General features: G+C 35.9%; 1 protein-coding gene across 1 annotated transcript in view; it reads right to left on the reverse strand.

Moving 5' to 3' along the window:
• Positions 1 to 6,070: 6,070 nt before the first annotated feature.
• Positions 6,071 to 13,733, reverse strand: part of LOC145673412 (uncharacterized) — a 94,389-nt gene continuing 86,726 nt past the window's right edge. The window contains exon 3 of the mRNA XM_081743098.1: positions 6,071 to 11,470. Within this exon, the coding sequence (XP_081599224.1) occupies positions 10,669 to 11,442 (774 nt within the window). The 5' untranslated portion in view covers positions 11,443 to 11,470 and the 3' untranslated portion in view covers positions 6,071 to 10,668. The remainder of the gene's footprint in view (positions 11,471 to 13,733) is intronic.

The following is a 13,733-nucleotide window of genomic DNA, read 5'->3' on the forward strand; positions in this document are numbered from 1 at the left end:
CAGAGCGGCTCGTAAGGAAAGTCACGTCGGTAAAAAATAATGCTTTATTGTTTCGAACTAGATGGAAGAAAACTCAGCTAATACAGTCATTCGTATACAGTTAGTACGGGAAACTATTTTCTTTCCTTTTGTTTGAATCGATAAAACTTTAATTTTTGTCGATATGACTTCCCTCAGGCGCTAACTCTGTATATAATATAATATAATATAATATAATATAATATAATATAATATAATATAATATAATATAATATAATATAATAATATATAATAATATATGCAAGGGGTCTATATCAATTTATACAATTATTATATTGGCTGCTTTGTACTTTTGAAACCTTTGCCTCCTGGAATTCAATTCACCTTAAAAAATGCATACAAATTTATCAACAGCATAAAATGAAGTAGTAAACAATAGAATAACAATGTAATTTTTTCACTTTTTGTGAAATTTATATTTAAATAAAAAGAAACATGGTAATTAGGAATAATTCCCAGTGATGATATTTGATATTTTTGTATTCTGAAACCAGTAGCGCAATGTTACATAATATGTTGAACCTGTCTCATCAATTTGATAGATCAATCCTTCTGGTGTATGAGATAACTCGCTTGGCGATGCAGATGTAAAACGTGATGGCGGTATTGAGGAAACTGTTTCCTCCAATTCCTGTTCATCAATAAAAACTTGTTGAAGCTTAGAGCGTACGGCGAGCTTCCTATGTTTTGGGACTGATTTTAAAATGGGTGCAAACTCATTAAGAACTGGTAATCACTGTCATTGTGTATAGCATTATTTTCGAGATACATCTTTTTTGTCTTCCAACGCCAATATTTTTTCACTGAAGTCGGATGACCGTTTTTTAGAAACTGTCTTTTTAAAACGCTTGGTTCCATTGGCTACATCAGTATTTTCATGGGATGGTCCCGGTAACAGTAATTCGTCTACAACAGTCTCATCTGTGGTGGCAATTGCCTGCTGTATCTCCGAAGGCGGTAACGTTTTAACATGTTCCAAAGGAATATTCCCTAAGAAAACTCTTGGTATCATTGTTTCAGAGAGAAACATTAAAAATTTAAAATGAGGCCAGGATGATACCAATTGTAAACTAGCTCCGTCTCCCGAACGACCTGACTTCTCTCTTTTTAATTCCTTCCTAAATGTGTCCCGTTATCCTCTCCATCTGGCTCTCAACTTCCCCTCTGAAAATATTAAACATGTAGCGAGTTATGATTAGCGTCATACTAAAGGTTAGACTACTGCAGGAAACATATGTTAGTCGAACTCTTTAGTATTGCTCTAATCACTTGTCAGAACGATTCTGCATAAGGCCCGTAATATTTAGGCTAGTATTTTTAGTCTCTCAAATAATGAAGCATAACACACTGTTAAATTTATAAACTTTGTTTAATCTCTAATTTCTATCCAGAAAGAAAGATTAAAAACCAGTGACGGCACCAGCTTTCCTTTCTCGGGGAAAAAGGGACGGGCAGAGACTTTCTTTAGAAGGAGCAGTTGCTTCTTTCTATACCGAAAATATTTGTACATTACTTTAGCTACATGATAATACAACATTTCTGTGGGGGAGGGCAATCGGGGAGTCTTGCTTTCTCTCTAGCGTCGTCACTGGTAAAAAACAATCGGTCTATTAAATATATTGTTTGCACGTCTGGCTGGATATAAGTGCCACGTAAGATTTCTTTAAAACATAAGGTAAAATCAGGGGTCAGTCTTGTTCATATATTATATATTAATTTTGTATGGTGCGTCGCAGGGACATTTGAAACATTGACCTTGGGCTACAAAACCATTTATATCTATACTGGTACTTAAATTTGGGATACCATACCTTTTGCATACGCGTACAGATATGAATTGAGTGTCATACAGCAAGCAGGGGTATGGCAAACCAGATGCCGAACGTGCAACGAAAATTTTGCTCCTCCATCAGACATCGAACTCGGGACCATGTGTACAGGCATTTCCACTAACTATTCAGTACAATAAAGGTTCTCCAACATTAAAAAAAAAGGAGTTTTAGATTTATTAATTCACTGTTTGGGAATCGCTTTTTTTTTAGTTTTACGTCCCACACTTATGCCCTTTAGGCTAAAGGAGATGGATGAATAATGAAAGGGAAAAAACTGGTGGAATAACAATGTGAGAGGAAACAGGAGAATCTTCAGAAATCCCCACGATGTTGTCTTCACAAACTCACATGGCCTGAAATCGAACCAGGAACCTCAGAGGTTAGCCCTCTGTAGCATATATTAATTAATGCAATTAATCTATGTCTATAGCAACCACCACATCCCTTTAAGAATTCCACAACTGGAATCTAGACACAATAAAATATTACTTACATTCTGAAACTTTGCTCCATTATCAGTAGGGTAACTAGAATATTTTTCAGGGGGGGGGGGGCAATGAAGGGCCCAAGAAAATTCTGAGGGGGCCATCTCAATGAATGAAATATTCTATTCTCATAAACACACACACACACACACACACACACACACACACACACACACACACACACACACATATATATATATATATATATATATATATATATATATATATATATATATATATATATATATATATATATATATATATATATATATATAATATTTGTGTTCAAGGTGAATGTTTTCATCTTTGTTGTTCATGATTTTACTCTTAGACAGTGAAAATGTAAGAATTTACTACCTCAAAGAACTAGGATACATTAACACAATTGATTTCTAATATAAGTAGTTATTTAATCACTGCGTTTAAAATATATGTGACTGGCTGATGTAAGTGGGGAGCCGGAAAATAAATTTTACAGACAAAGAAAATAACATATAGGTTCATGCCTCTACTTATAAGAGGATCTTTCTATTTTTGTGCGCAGCAGCAAACTTATTAACAACTTCTCCCAGATCTAAGGATTTAGCAATTTTCTCTTCAATATAAAGTAATCCTAAGTTTTTCAACCTATCATCAGTCATTGAATTGCGAATGACTTCAATCTTTTCAAACATGAAAATGGCCTTTCACATGTAGCACTAGAAACTGATACAGTTATAGAGATAGGCTGGTTTTTAGGAATGCGCTTTTGTAGACGCAAACATCAACAAAATTCATCAAGGAATCAACTTTGGTTTTCTCTCGTTTTCATACAACTTAATTGTGTTTGGGAGGATTTTGAGTTCACGTTTGAGTATTTCCAGATCACTTCCATAATAGTGGGCCATAGGCTCCACACTGTTGTAATTTAGAAAGTTTTCACTTTTCGGACGTAGCGTGGTGATTGACCTAATGATTTTGCTACATGATCCAAAGCATTTTTCCGTCTTACTGATTGCCTTATCAATATTAGGCAGAAAAAGTCTCTTAGTACATTATGTTTAGAAAATTGATTTTCTGCCTCCAATGAAGGAAGAGCTACCTTCAAAATAAATTTTTGATGTTTCCACGAGGAACCCTTATAGTTTATCAGTTCCCGGCTCTGGAATTTCAAGACCATTTTCTTTGAATATCTCCAAACATTCATGATAAATTTGTTCGAATGTTGTTTGTTGAGAGTCATATTCTCTGGGCCTCATCTTCCGCAGGTTTGAACTGGTGAATCTACAAGAATCAAACGTTCCGACATGTCTGCATCTACTTCAGATAAAGCGAAGTTCAAAGTTATAGCATTGCAGCAGTCACCTCAAATTTTATCAGCTCGAAAACATTCCTCTTCGTACAGATCACACTAATTTCCTTGATAGAATAATGGAAGTAAATAAATATTACAAGTTCCAGACTTGGTTTAATACTGCATAATTAAATAAAAAGTTGTTTGGTAGATAAACTGTATTAATACTAATAATAATAAAGTAAAAAGTAATGGACAAGGACAAATGTTCTTAAGAGACAAACGTCGCACAGAAACAGGAGCTGAACTCTAACAGGACGCTGATTTGCCGTCCCAGCCCACTTTAAATTTTAAGCCTTTTTTTTTTTTTAAGGTTAAGTTTCACTTTAAAGTAAACTGCCAATAATTATCATGTATTCTTAATATTTCAGAAAAATGTCCCGATTTCAAGCTCTAAAAAATGGTAGGCTAATCAGTGAGGAAACTATACATTTGGTGCTCAGGGCAAATTTTGCGATAAGCATTCCCTTCATCTACGTCAATAAACACATAGATTAGTTTGCTGGCGCCCGGAGCAACTGCCGTAGCATCTGGCCGTAGTTTAATTATTTTTACTACTTTTACCCTTGAGCTCTAAAACTGAGTAATGAGTGTGCCTTTACTTTATTAAAATGATAAAGTGAACACTTTTTGAAGCAAAAAGAGGAAATGCGTTTTTCTTTCCCTAATATCAGTGTTAGAACAGACATTTCAATCGGGACTCCTTGCAGCAAAAGAAGTATACGTGGCATTTATATTTTTCTCGTTTGTTTACCTTCACTAGTTTTTAGAATTTGACGTGAATTCAAATACATAAACATTTCACACCCACATTGAATGGCCAAAGCTCAGCGTTAGACCATCAGCTTAAGATTAGGAAGATGGTGTGATCGATCTCTCGTGGATAAATATTTCGACTGAGATTACCAAGATTCTTCCTCGGTATCACTGGGAAACTTTTTATGCCCCTAATTACTCAGTTCCCTCATTTCTATCCTACGAGGCTCAGATGTGCCTTAAAATAAATTCAGAAGTAGTTTAAATAACTTAACGCTACTATCCTGTAGTCGATGCTAAATGAATATTGTTAGTTTTGAGATTAGATTTGAAGGAGGGTCATTAATTAGTATATCCTGTTGAATATTAAAAACACCACTGATTTACTGTTCTGTATAATTCCTACATTGTAACTTTCTCAGAAATTCTTAATGCATAATTTTCTCAGAAATGCATATTTTGACGAAGAACAAATATAAATCTGTGATAAAAATGGGTATTCACTGACTGAACTTACTGAATGGAATATCTCTGGACTAGTCCCATATACTCTGATATATCTCTGATTACTAAACATCATATAACGAGATGACACAATCTGGTTACGGGAGTAACTACCACTTTTACACAAAATAGCATTACCGTCGCGACTAAGTTATATCATCTCGCTATCTACCTGATGGTTAGTAATCAGAAGATTGTAGCACTGGCTCTGTGATAAACTTCGTATTTCCTCTAGTAGTAGCAATTTTATGAATTTTTTAATCGTTTAAAATCGTTTAAAAGAAAATACTTTTGAACGATTTATTTATAAAGCATCACTGCTTTTTGTTATCCTCATTTTCCCAGGCTTAAGTAGTATAGGTCCACAAGTCGCTGACTCCGTTTTTCTTGGAGATCGCTAGTATCGCTTGTTAACATCGCATCAGAAGGCTTCTATTGAGTTGCCAACGGCCGAGAGCGTTAGGAAATTAGAAGTACTAGAGACAAAACCAGAAGATAATCGAGAAGGAGAACCAATATCAGTAGCAAATAGTAGGTGTTAGTAGTATTCAGTGTCTTAATTTTCTCGAACGATTGGGATACAAACAATGGAGAGAATGACAGAAATAATCAAAACTTCTGCTCCCTTCTTTTACTGTATATTAAACAAGACGGCAATATTGTATAATAATTATAATAATAATAATACAAAATTATTTAATGGATTATTACAGTATGTGGTTCGTGTCCAGCAGTTCCCTAGGAGGGCTTGGGCTTTTACAACAGTCCGAGATTCGATCCTCTAAGTTTTAAGCGTCTCCTTTAAACTTTAATAACAATTTGGACTTTTTGCCAAAGCCGACCATATAGCCACTGGACAACACGGTTCAGAGTTCGGGTCAGGACATTCTGGGAAATCGACATAAAAGCTGACTCTAATCGTATTCTCAATGCAGATACAATGTAATAACGCGGAAATTATTATGTTGTATAGGCATCAGTTATTTATGCTGGAAAGAAAAAGTAAATTAGGTTATTTCTTAAAACTAGAAAATATAAATTTACACCATAATCATTATTTTGGTAAAGGATATGCAAAATTTTACTTTTCGCTTTAATAAATAATACTAAAACTGCACGAACACATATTACATTATATTTTGGCAGTTTAATTTGAATGATTGAATATGATAAAGGAATTTAATACTCGGCCCAATTACTATTATTACAGTAACGGAAGGCGCGGTAGTCGCGGATTACCGGTTGTGTTTCGATACATCGTTGGTTTCCACAATTTCATACTGTCACTTTTCACTCACTTTGATGCCGAAAGAAAATTATTTTTGGTGGTTCCAGGGGGGATGTCCTGAACGTTGCGGGGTGCATTCCCTTTTCTACCATTTTGTCTTTTTTTGGATAGACTTGAAGTTTCTTCATTATGGTGCTGCTCCTTGCAGTCGAGATGATTTTAAAAGTATCTATTACGAACGAAGATTTTAAGATTTCAATCTTTCCCTTTGAGGCAACATTTTCATTATCATCCACGCACCATATAATTTGCATTGGTTCATCGTCACACCATTTACATTTGCCACATTTTGCACTAGTTAAAATAAAACATTATTTTGACACTAAGTGGTCACACGTTGTTGTCATGTTAGTTGCACCAGTCAGACTACAGAATTTTTCTCCCCGTCTCCTCGCATTTCTACGCAGTGGACAGGCTCACAATGCAGCCTGGTGATGTCAAAGCTAAAAATAGCTATGACAACCCATAGGCAGGAATTTTTAGAGACGAAGTTTTTTCTCTGTGCCGAATTTTAGCACCTTATTTGGGGAGACGAAAGGATCCCCAAGATTTCCGTCGCAGACGCGACGCACACACACATATGCATATTCGTCTGTTTGCTGAGAGAAAAATTTCTTAAGAGTGCTTTTATAGGAGGTTCATTTAAAAATTAAAAATTTTCTTCATCAATATTCGATGAGCTAGACCATATGGTTACATAGGCGCTCGACAAGACGTTTGTTTTGAGGGGACTGAAAAACAAACAGAACCCTGCAACACTGATCACTTTACTATTGTCACCAAATTTCTTCCACTAGTCTTTAAAGGATTAACATCAATTAAGTCTTCTTGTGGTAGTATGACGAAAAAATTTTTAAGTCCATTCGGAAGTACGGTAACGAACACGTGGGCCATACAAGATGAATTTCGGATTACGGTAGGGCCATAATTTTAATAAAGCTTATTAATGTATTTTATTATATTAATATTTGTCGTTTTAAAATACTTAAGTGCCGCAATTTCAAACACATCAAAATATTAACCAAATTATTATCATTTTCTTTCAAAATAGTATATTTGATAAATTGAATAACTAATTACTATCGTTGTTTATCATTAAACACAAAAATATTATACTTATAAGTATACTGAATAGTTATTGTAACATAAAATATTTTCTAGTGTAGTGCCTTGTACTCTTAAGTTTGACATGAAATAATTTTATTACTGTTATAAGAAAGCATTCATATTCAATATTTACTTTCATTAAAAACAACTTCGAACACATTGGAAAACTAACACAATAAATGTATACTTGTTTTCATTTTTTATTATTAGTAGTATTATTTTAATTTTCATTACTACTATGAAACAAGGATATGGCACACAATTTAAATTCAAGTAAGAATACACGTACATATTTTCAAAATATTAGTTTCGATATCAAAAATTTAGTTAAATCTACAACAACACTAATTGATCCTGATACTTTACATTTATTACATTCTGGCTAAGAATTGACCAAGAATGGACTGAGCAGTGGATGGTTTGTCAGACCATTACACTTTTATAGTGCCTGCCCTCCTAAGTTTAGAAGATACCACCCACATTAAAGTTATTTATTTCCAACCCGGAGATGAGGGTTAATTATAGAGTAAAAGGTTAAAATTTAAAAGAATAAAAAGGGGAATGATACGAAAATTACCTGCGCCGGGCTTTACATAAATATAATGTTAACCAAAACTGGGAGTGAATCTCATCTCATGCCTTGGTAAGCCATTTAGCATATGTTTTCTTCTTTAATAAAAAGGCTTCGGCCGTCCGGAAGTCACATAGTGTGTCACGGACGCCTACTAACGCCAACACCATAGATGGACATATCAAAGTGTTTTTACGCAACCTTTTTTTTGAATTACCAAAATCATTGCAAGTGTCAACTTCATAAGATACCAGCAGTCCGGCTAAACGAGATTTTTGTTTACCCTACACCTACTTTAGGTTTTTTCAACACAAAAACAATTTCGAAAGATTTCATTTGCCAACAGACAACTAATATGAATGTATAAACTACTATGTGGTTTTCACCAATTGTAATTGCTTGAGGAAGCAGTAGCTCAGAACACAAAATTGGTTTCTCAACATATATGACCACTGCATTACACAAGAAATTGACTAACTTATTACTGCTTAAGTTGCAATTACTTTTCTTTCGTGATGTTTTTCTATGCACACCAATTTCACTGTATTCACACTAGATTGCCTTTTTCGTTTCACTAGGTTTTTTCGTTTACCTGTGTGCTTGACCTTCGCTATGGCGTCACAATCAGCTGATGGAACATCACTAATAGTAATTGGTGATTGACATTTAATCTTCCTATTACATTCATTTTAAAATCGCTTAAACGTAAGAGGTTTATTCACCCAATTACCACATTCTCCCTGAAAAGGTTTGTGATTTTTGACTGCAGGTGATGCGTGGTCAGCACCTGACTTCTTTGCTAAATCATTAACTGCTAAACTTCTAGTATGATTCGATTAAAAATTTTGATCACCTGTTTCAAGAATACATGTGGAATATTGGTTATCATGGTGTGACAACAAAACTTTACGTTTACGGCTACTTGTTGATACATTGTATTGACTATGTCATTTATTTCTCAAAGAACATTTACGAGCAAACTTAGAAAATTTAGAAAAACGATACAACATACGTTTAACTCTTTTTAATTTCCGTCTGACTTTATGTACTTTCTTTTTATGTTGCCGGTGCCTTTTGCTACGACGAACTTGCAAATTATATTTCCTTACAATTTGACAAACGACATATTGTAACCTACTAAAATGTTCTTGACAGGTTTTTAATTTCTTTTCCAACGTTACTGAGTTGTAGATACTATCATAAGGCCTACAAGGCATAAAGCCATTTTTAATATCTTCTAAATTCACGATTTGTGTGCAAATAACTACGCAGAAAGTAACGCATCTCATTTGTTTTATCTGTATTTCTTTGACTTTCAACTCACAGCTTAAAAAAACTACTCTGCTCTTGACGTACTTCAACAACCGTAACAGACACAAAAAATGAACAAGTTTTGTAAGAGGGAACACATTTTAATTTATTGGCTAGCAAGGTGCTATAGAAGCAGTTTTGCTTTAACAAACATAATACACTACAAGGATGCGTGAATGGGCTACTCTTGCCTTCATTTTCAACGCAATTTATTACTATTTTATCTCAGGGATATCAAAAGCACTGTTTTCGTACGGGTTGGACGCTTCTTGCTCTTGATTGCCACTATCAGGAATGCTTTTCCGGTTCTCAGAACCTGGTATCCCTTTGTGTACTTTCTTTCTATTGCCAGAACGCTTGTTGTTTTCTTTCGCTGAAAACTTCTCAAGGCGATCCTTTTTTCGATTTTCTTTTTCTTCTTCCTTCCTTCGTTTCATTTCTTCCTTTCCCTCATAATAATTTTTCCATTCTGTTGAAGATATGGCAAATGGAATTTTGTTCGAAGATCTCAATCTAGTTCCCCGGTAACGTGTTTTCTCAGAGTCTACCTTTGTTGGCCACCACAGATGCTGCTCAAAATTTTCCAATGAAGCTTGATTACTTCCACATTCGGGAGGAACATCTTGCCCGCTGCTGAGAGGAGAATCATTAAATGTCAATGGACTAGTGCTTGTATGCCTAACATCAACTGCTAAAGCCTCAGGAGTTGAGAGTAAGGAGCATTGTTCATTCTAAGTTTCACTGTTGTGTTCAGTTTGTTTCTTTGCTTTCTGTTGTACTTTCAGCCAGAACTGAAATAACATTGTTTCTTCATCACGTACACTTGATTCGCCCTGCGATTCTCTCACCATCTCAAATTTGTCCAATGTTTCCAATTCTAGTTCATACTTCATCATTTTAAGAGTATTTCTATATGCCGCAACTGTTGGCTCACAAGCTGATGGGGTTTCACTCGTAGATTGAGGTGGTGGGATTTCACACACACTTACCGCGTGACTGGATTGTGAGGCGTTTGGTGGGACAATGTATTTTGTGTAATCAGCGGCATTTGGGTCAAAGGGAAAGAATCAACACTTTCGAAAGGCATTCTTTATGATTTCAGGGCTGGCACGATTTTGTATAACTTTAACTAGAAGTGGACAAAAATCTAACTTTGTTAGGATCTTATACGAATTTTCGGCTTGTCATTTGTGGACAGCTTTCCGCCAAGCAACCATTAAGCTTCTAAATACACCTACATTTGCCGGTTGTAATATGTGGGTCGCGTTGGGGTACAAGGCATACAGAATAATACCATTTTCAGGGCACAAGTTACTAGTGTTCAAGTTTAAGTGAATTCTATGTCCGTCAACGAGGAAAAGCACGGGAAACTTTGTATTTCTTCTTTTCAACCAAGGGAGCAAAACGTTAGCAATATATTCATAGAATGTTTCAGATTTCATTCACCCACTATCAGATAATCTTAATCCCCATTCTTTTGGTACAGTATTTATCAAATCTTTGACTGGCTTCACATAGGGGAACACTACCATAGTTGGCAAAATGCTTCCTACAGCATTAAATTCAGCTAGAACTGTGATTGTATCCTTTTCTGTTTCAGGAGCCACTTCATATAAGTTTTTCCAACCTTTGGGTCCCAAAATTACCCCAGTTCGAAGACACAGTTGAAAGTTTTTCTCATCAGCATTTAGAATTCTTTCTGGATCTTCCAGCAAATCACGACAATTAACACTAGTTAGGTACTCCTTCAGTTCCTGAAACCAAGATCTGATTGCAGTCTCTGTAACACACGCACGTGCTTTAGATACTGTTTCCGCTGTCCTCTCAGTCACTTCTGGGTGCCTTTTCAAAAATGAATGATACCAGGTAGGACCAGGTATTCCATTCCTGAACGGCGTCGTTCTGTTATTATGCTGAACAATGAGTTGAACGGCATTTAATAAATCGTCCTTCTTCCTTGGAAAGCCCAATTTCGCCGCGGATATTAACCACTCAGCGAGCTTATTCTCCTCTTCTTTGGACAAGACTGTTTTGGGGCCCATTTGTCGACCTTCTGGACATCGGCCACTCAGCTTATCGAGTTGCGTTGTTTTTGGCACACAGTATGATTCTGAAGCTTTACGCACACTCATGTTCCTTGATCGTACAGCGTGAAGAGCATTCTGCAATGCTTCCTCACTATATTTCAACAGTTGTCGTTTTTTGAATGGAGCCATCACGTAAGCCTCTTGTAGGATAAGTTATCTGTAATGAAAAAAGAAATAAAAACATAAGTGGACCCACGCCATCTCAAATCTTTAATACTGAGCAGATAAGCACACAGAATTTTTGGTTGGGGTGTATTTCTGATACGCAATTAATTCTTAGTAAACAAATACAACTATATAGTATCTGAAGCGGTGTGAGTTGGATTGAACGAAAAAGTGAACATGTATTCGAACTACGCAATGTACTTTTAATTATCATGAACTCGAAAAATTAGAAAAAAATAGAAGCGCGACTGATAAGCACCAAACATCAAAATTTTACAAGGCATGAAATATTTGTTGACGTCAAAGCCCCACACCTCAAAAACCAGAAAAAAGATTGCCTCATCAACTAACCGTTGTCTTGTCCAAGCCAGTTCCTTCATGTCAGAACTTGGAAACTTCCTGCAAATTAATCAGAATGTTGAAAATTTCCTACATTTTAAATGTATCGTACATGAACATAACACTAGTTGATTATAGAAAGTGAAAGCTCTACCTCTGCTGTGCCCACAGGAAGTAATAGAAGAACATTTGCTACTTCGGACAGAGTTGGGAACATAATTCTTCTTTCTTCTCCACAGGCAAGATCCAAGAGTTTTTGATGGATGCTGATGATAAGACCTGTAGGAACTTTTTTGTAAATGTTATACTCTAGTTCGAGTTTAGATTTACTAACATTAGAAATGCTGGCCACTTCAGTTATATCCGGTGAGTCGGGGGTGCTTTTAAGCACATCATAGAAGCGAGACAGCTGTTTGAGAGGACCGCCAAGCCTTTCCTTCATGTTGCTAATAATTTTTGATTTGTAACTGGAGAGAAGAGCCTTGAATTCTTGGGGTTTCATGTTTTCTTCCATTCTGGCAGCCTGAGAGTTGTGTTCAGCCTTTCTTACAACTCTTTCAGCACGTTCTGAAATCTCGTCAAAAGTGATACCTTCCAAATGTGCAATGACACCTTCTACCAACTTCAGAGCTGTAACCATATCATTTCTACTTGACATTTGCAGATTTTGCTTAGTTTTGCAAGTGGCTACAAAATGTATTTAAGAGTACTAGTGTAAAAGTTGTCGATGACTTACTTAATTCCAGCAATAGTCCACCAGCTGTCTCTTGCATCAACACAGATATGCTCTAACGCAATGCACATTGCAGCATAATGTTTGATGAACACATAAATACTGCCTTCATATGAAAGCCCCCTAGTGGAAGCAGATTGCACCATTTTGTGGGAAGTAGTGTCTATTGAAGATTCTACTTCCTGCAGAACTTTCAGCCGCTTGTGACTCCCATGAAATGCTGTGTACAGTTTAGTCACTACATTTACAACACTTTTAATATCTTTTCAAGTTCCACGTGCTGTTATCAAAGTCAGTTGCAAAAAATAGTTTTTGCACTGAAGGAAAATCAACCTAGGTGAATCTTCTTCGAGACGTGCATGAACTCCAGATTTTTCACCGCTGACATTTGAAGCACCATCAAAAGCCACAGCAATCAGTTTGCAGTACTAAGCCCTACTTTATGTATTTCTAGTTGTCTCTTTGATGATTCCTTCCTAAAGTAGACTGAACTGGAACAGTACAAACGAAGGTCTCCTTCAGTTTGCAAGTCTTTATGTAACGTATACAATTACTCAGAATTTCTCTTCCATTTGTATCTGTGCACTCGTCTGACATGAGTGAGAATTTACTAATTCTAAAGAACTTGGCTTTTGTACATTCAGTGGTGGCAATACCAAAAGATTCTAGAGTAGAAGGAATAGAATAATGCGACAAGTGATGTGCATTCTATGCTGAGTTTCTTATATACTACTTTATTGTTCCTTACTGGTTTAGCGATGCCATTGTACTAACTAGGAGCCTCCGTTTGGATGTGTGTGGTATTTCTTCGGAAACAGGAAATATTTGATTTTGAATAAGTCTTCGGTTACTACCGAAATTCCTTCACGCTGAATGTTAAACTGCTGATCGACTTGAGTAGCAACACTGTTCCTTTGCAATCAGGTTTGTACCGAGCACATAATGGACTTTACGTTTGTCATGTTTTCTTGCGTTTTCTGAAAGTTCTCTAAATGAATATAAAAACACAAGGAGTAATAATGACAGTGCGCTTTTTTCAAATTATTCTGTCCATTCATTTGACAGACTTATGCTCTCACACCACCATTTCTTGTTTCAAGATTGTCATCGAGTGAATGAAACAAGAACAGTTTTCAATGCTGAAATTGACCGAACTGCCTCCGTGCGCCACTATCACGGATAG

This window comes from Thermobia domestica, chromosome 16 (genome assembly GCF_964235325.1).
Source record: "Thermobia domestica chromosome 16, izTheDome1.hap1.1, whole genome shotgun sequence".
Taxonomy (NCBI): Eukaryota; Metazoa; Arthropoda; class Insecta; order Zygentoma; family Lepismatidae; genus Thermobia; species Thermobia domestica.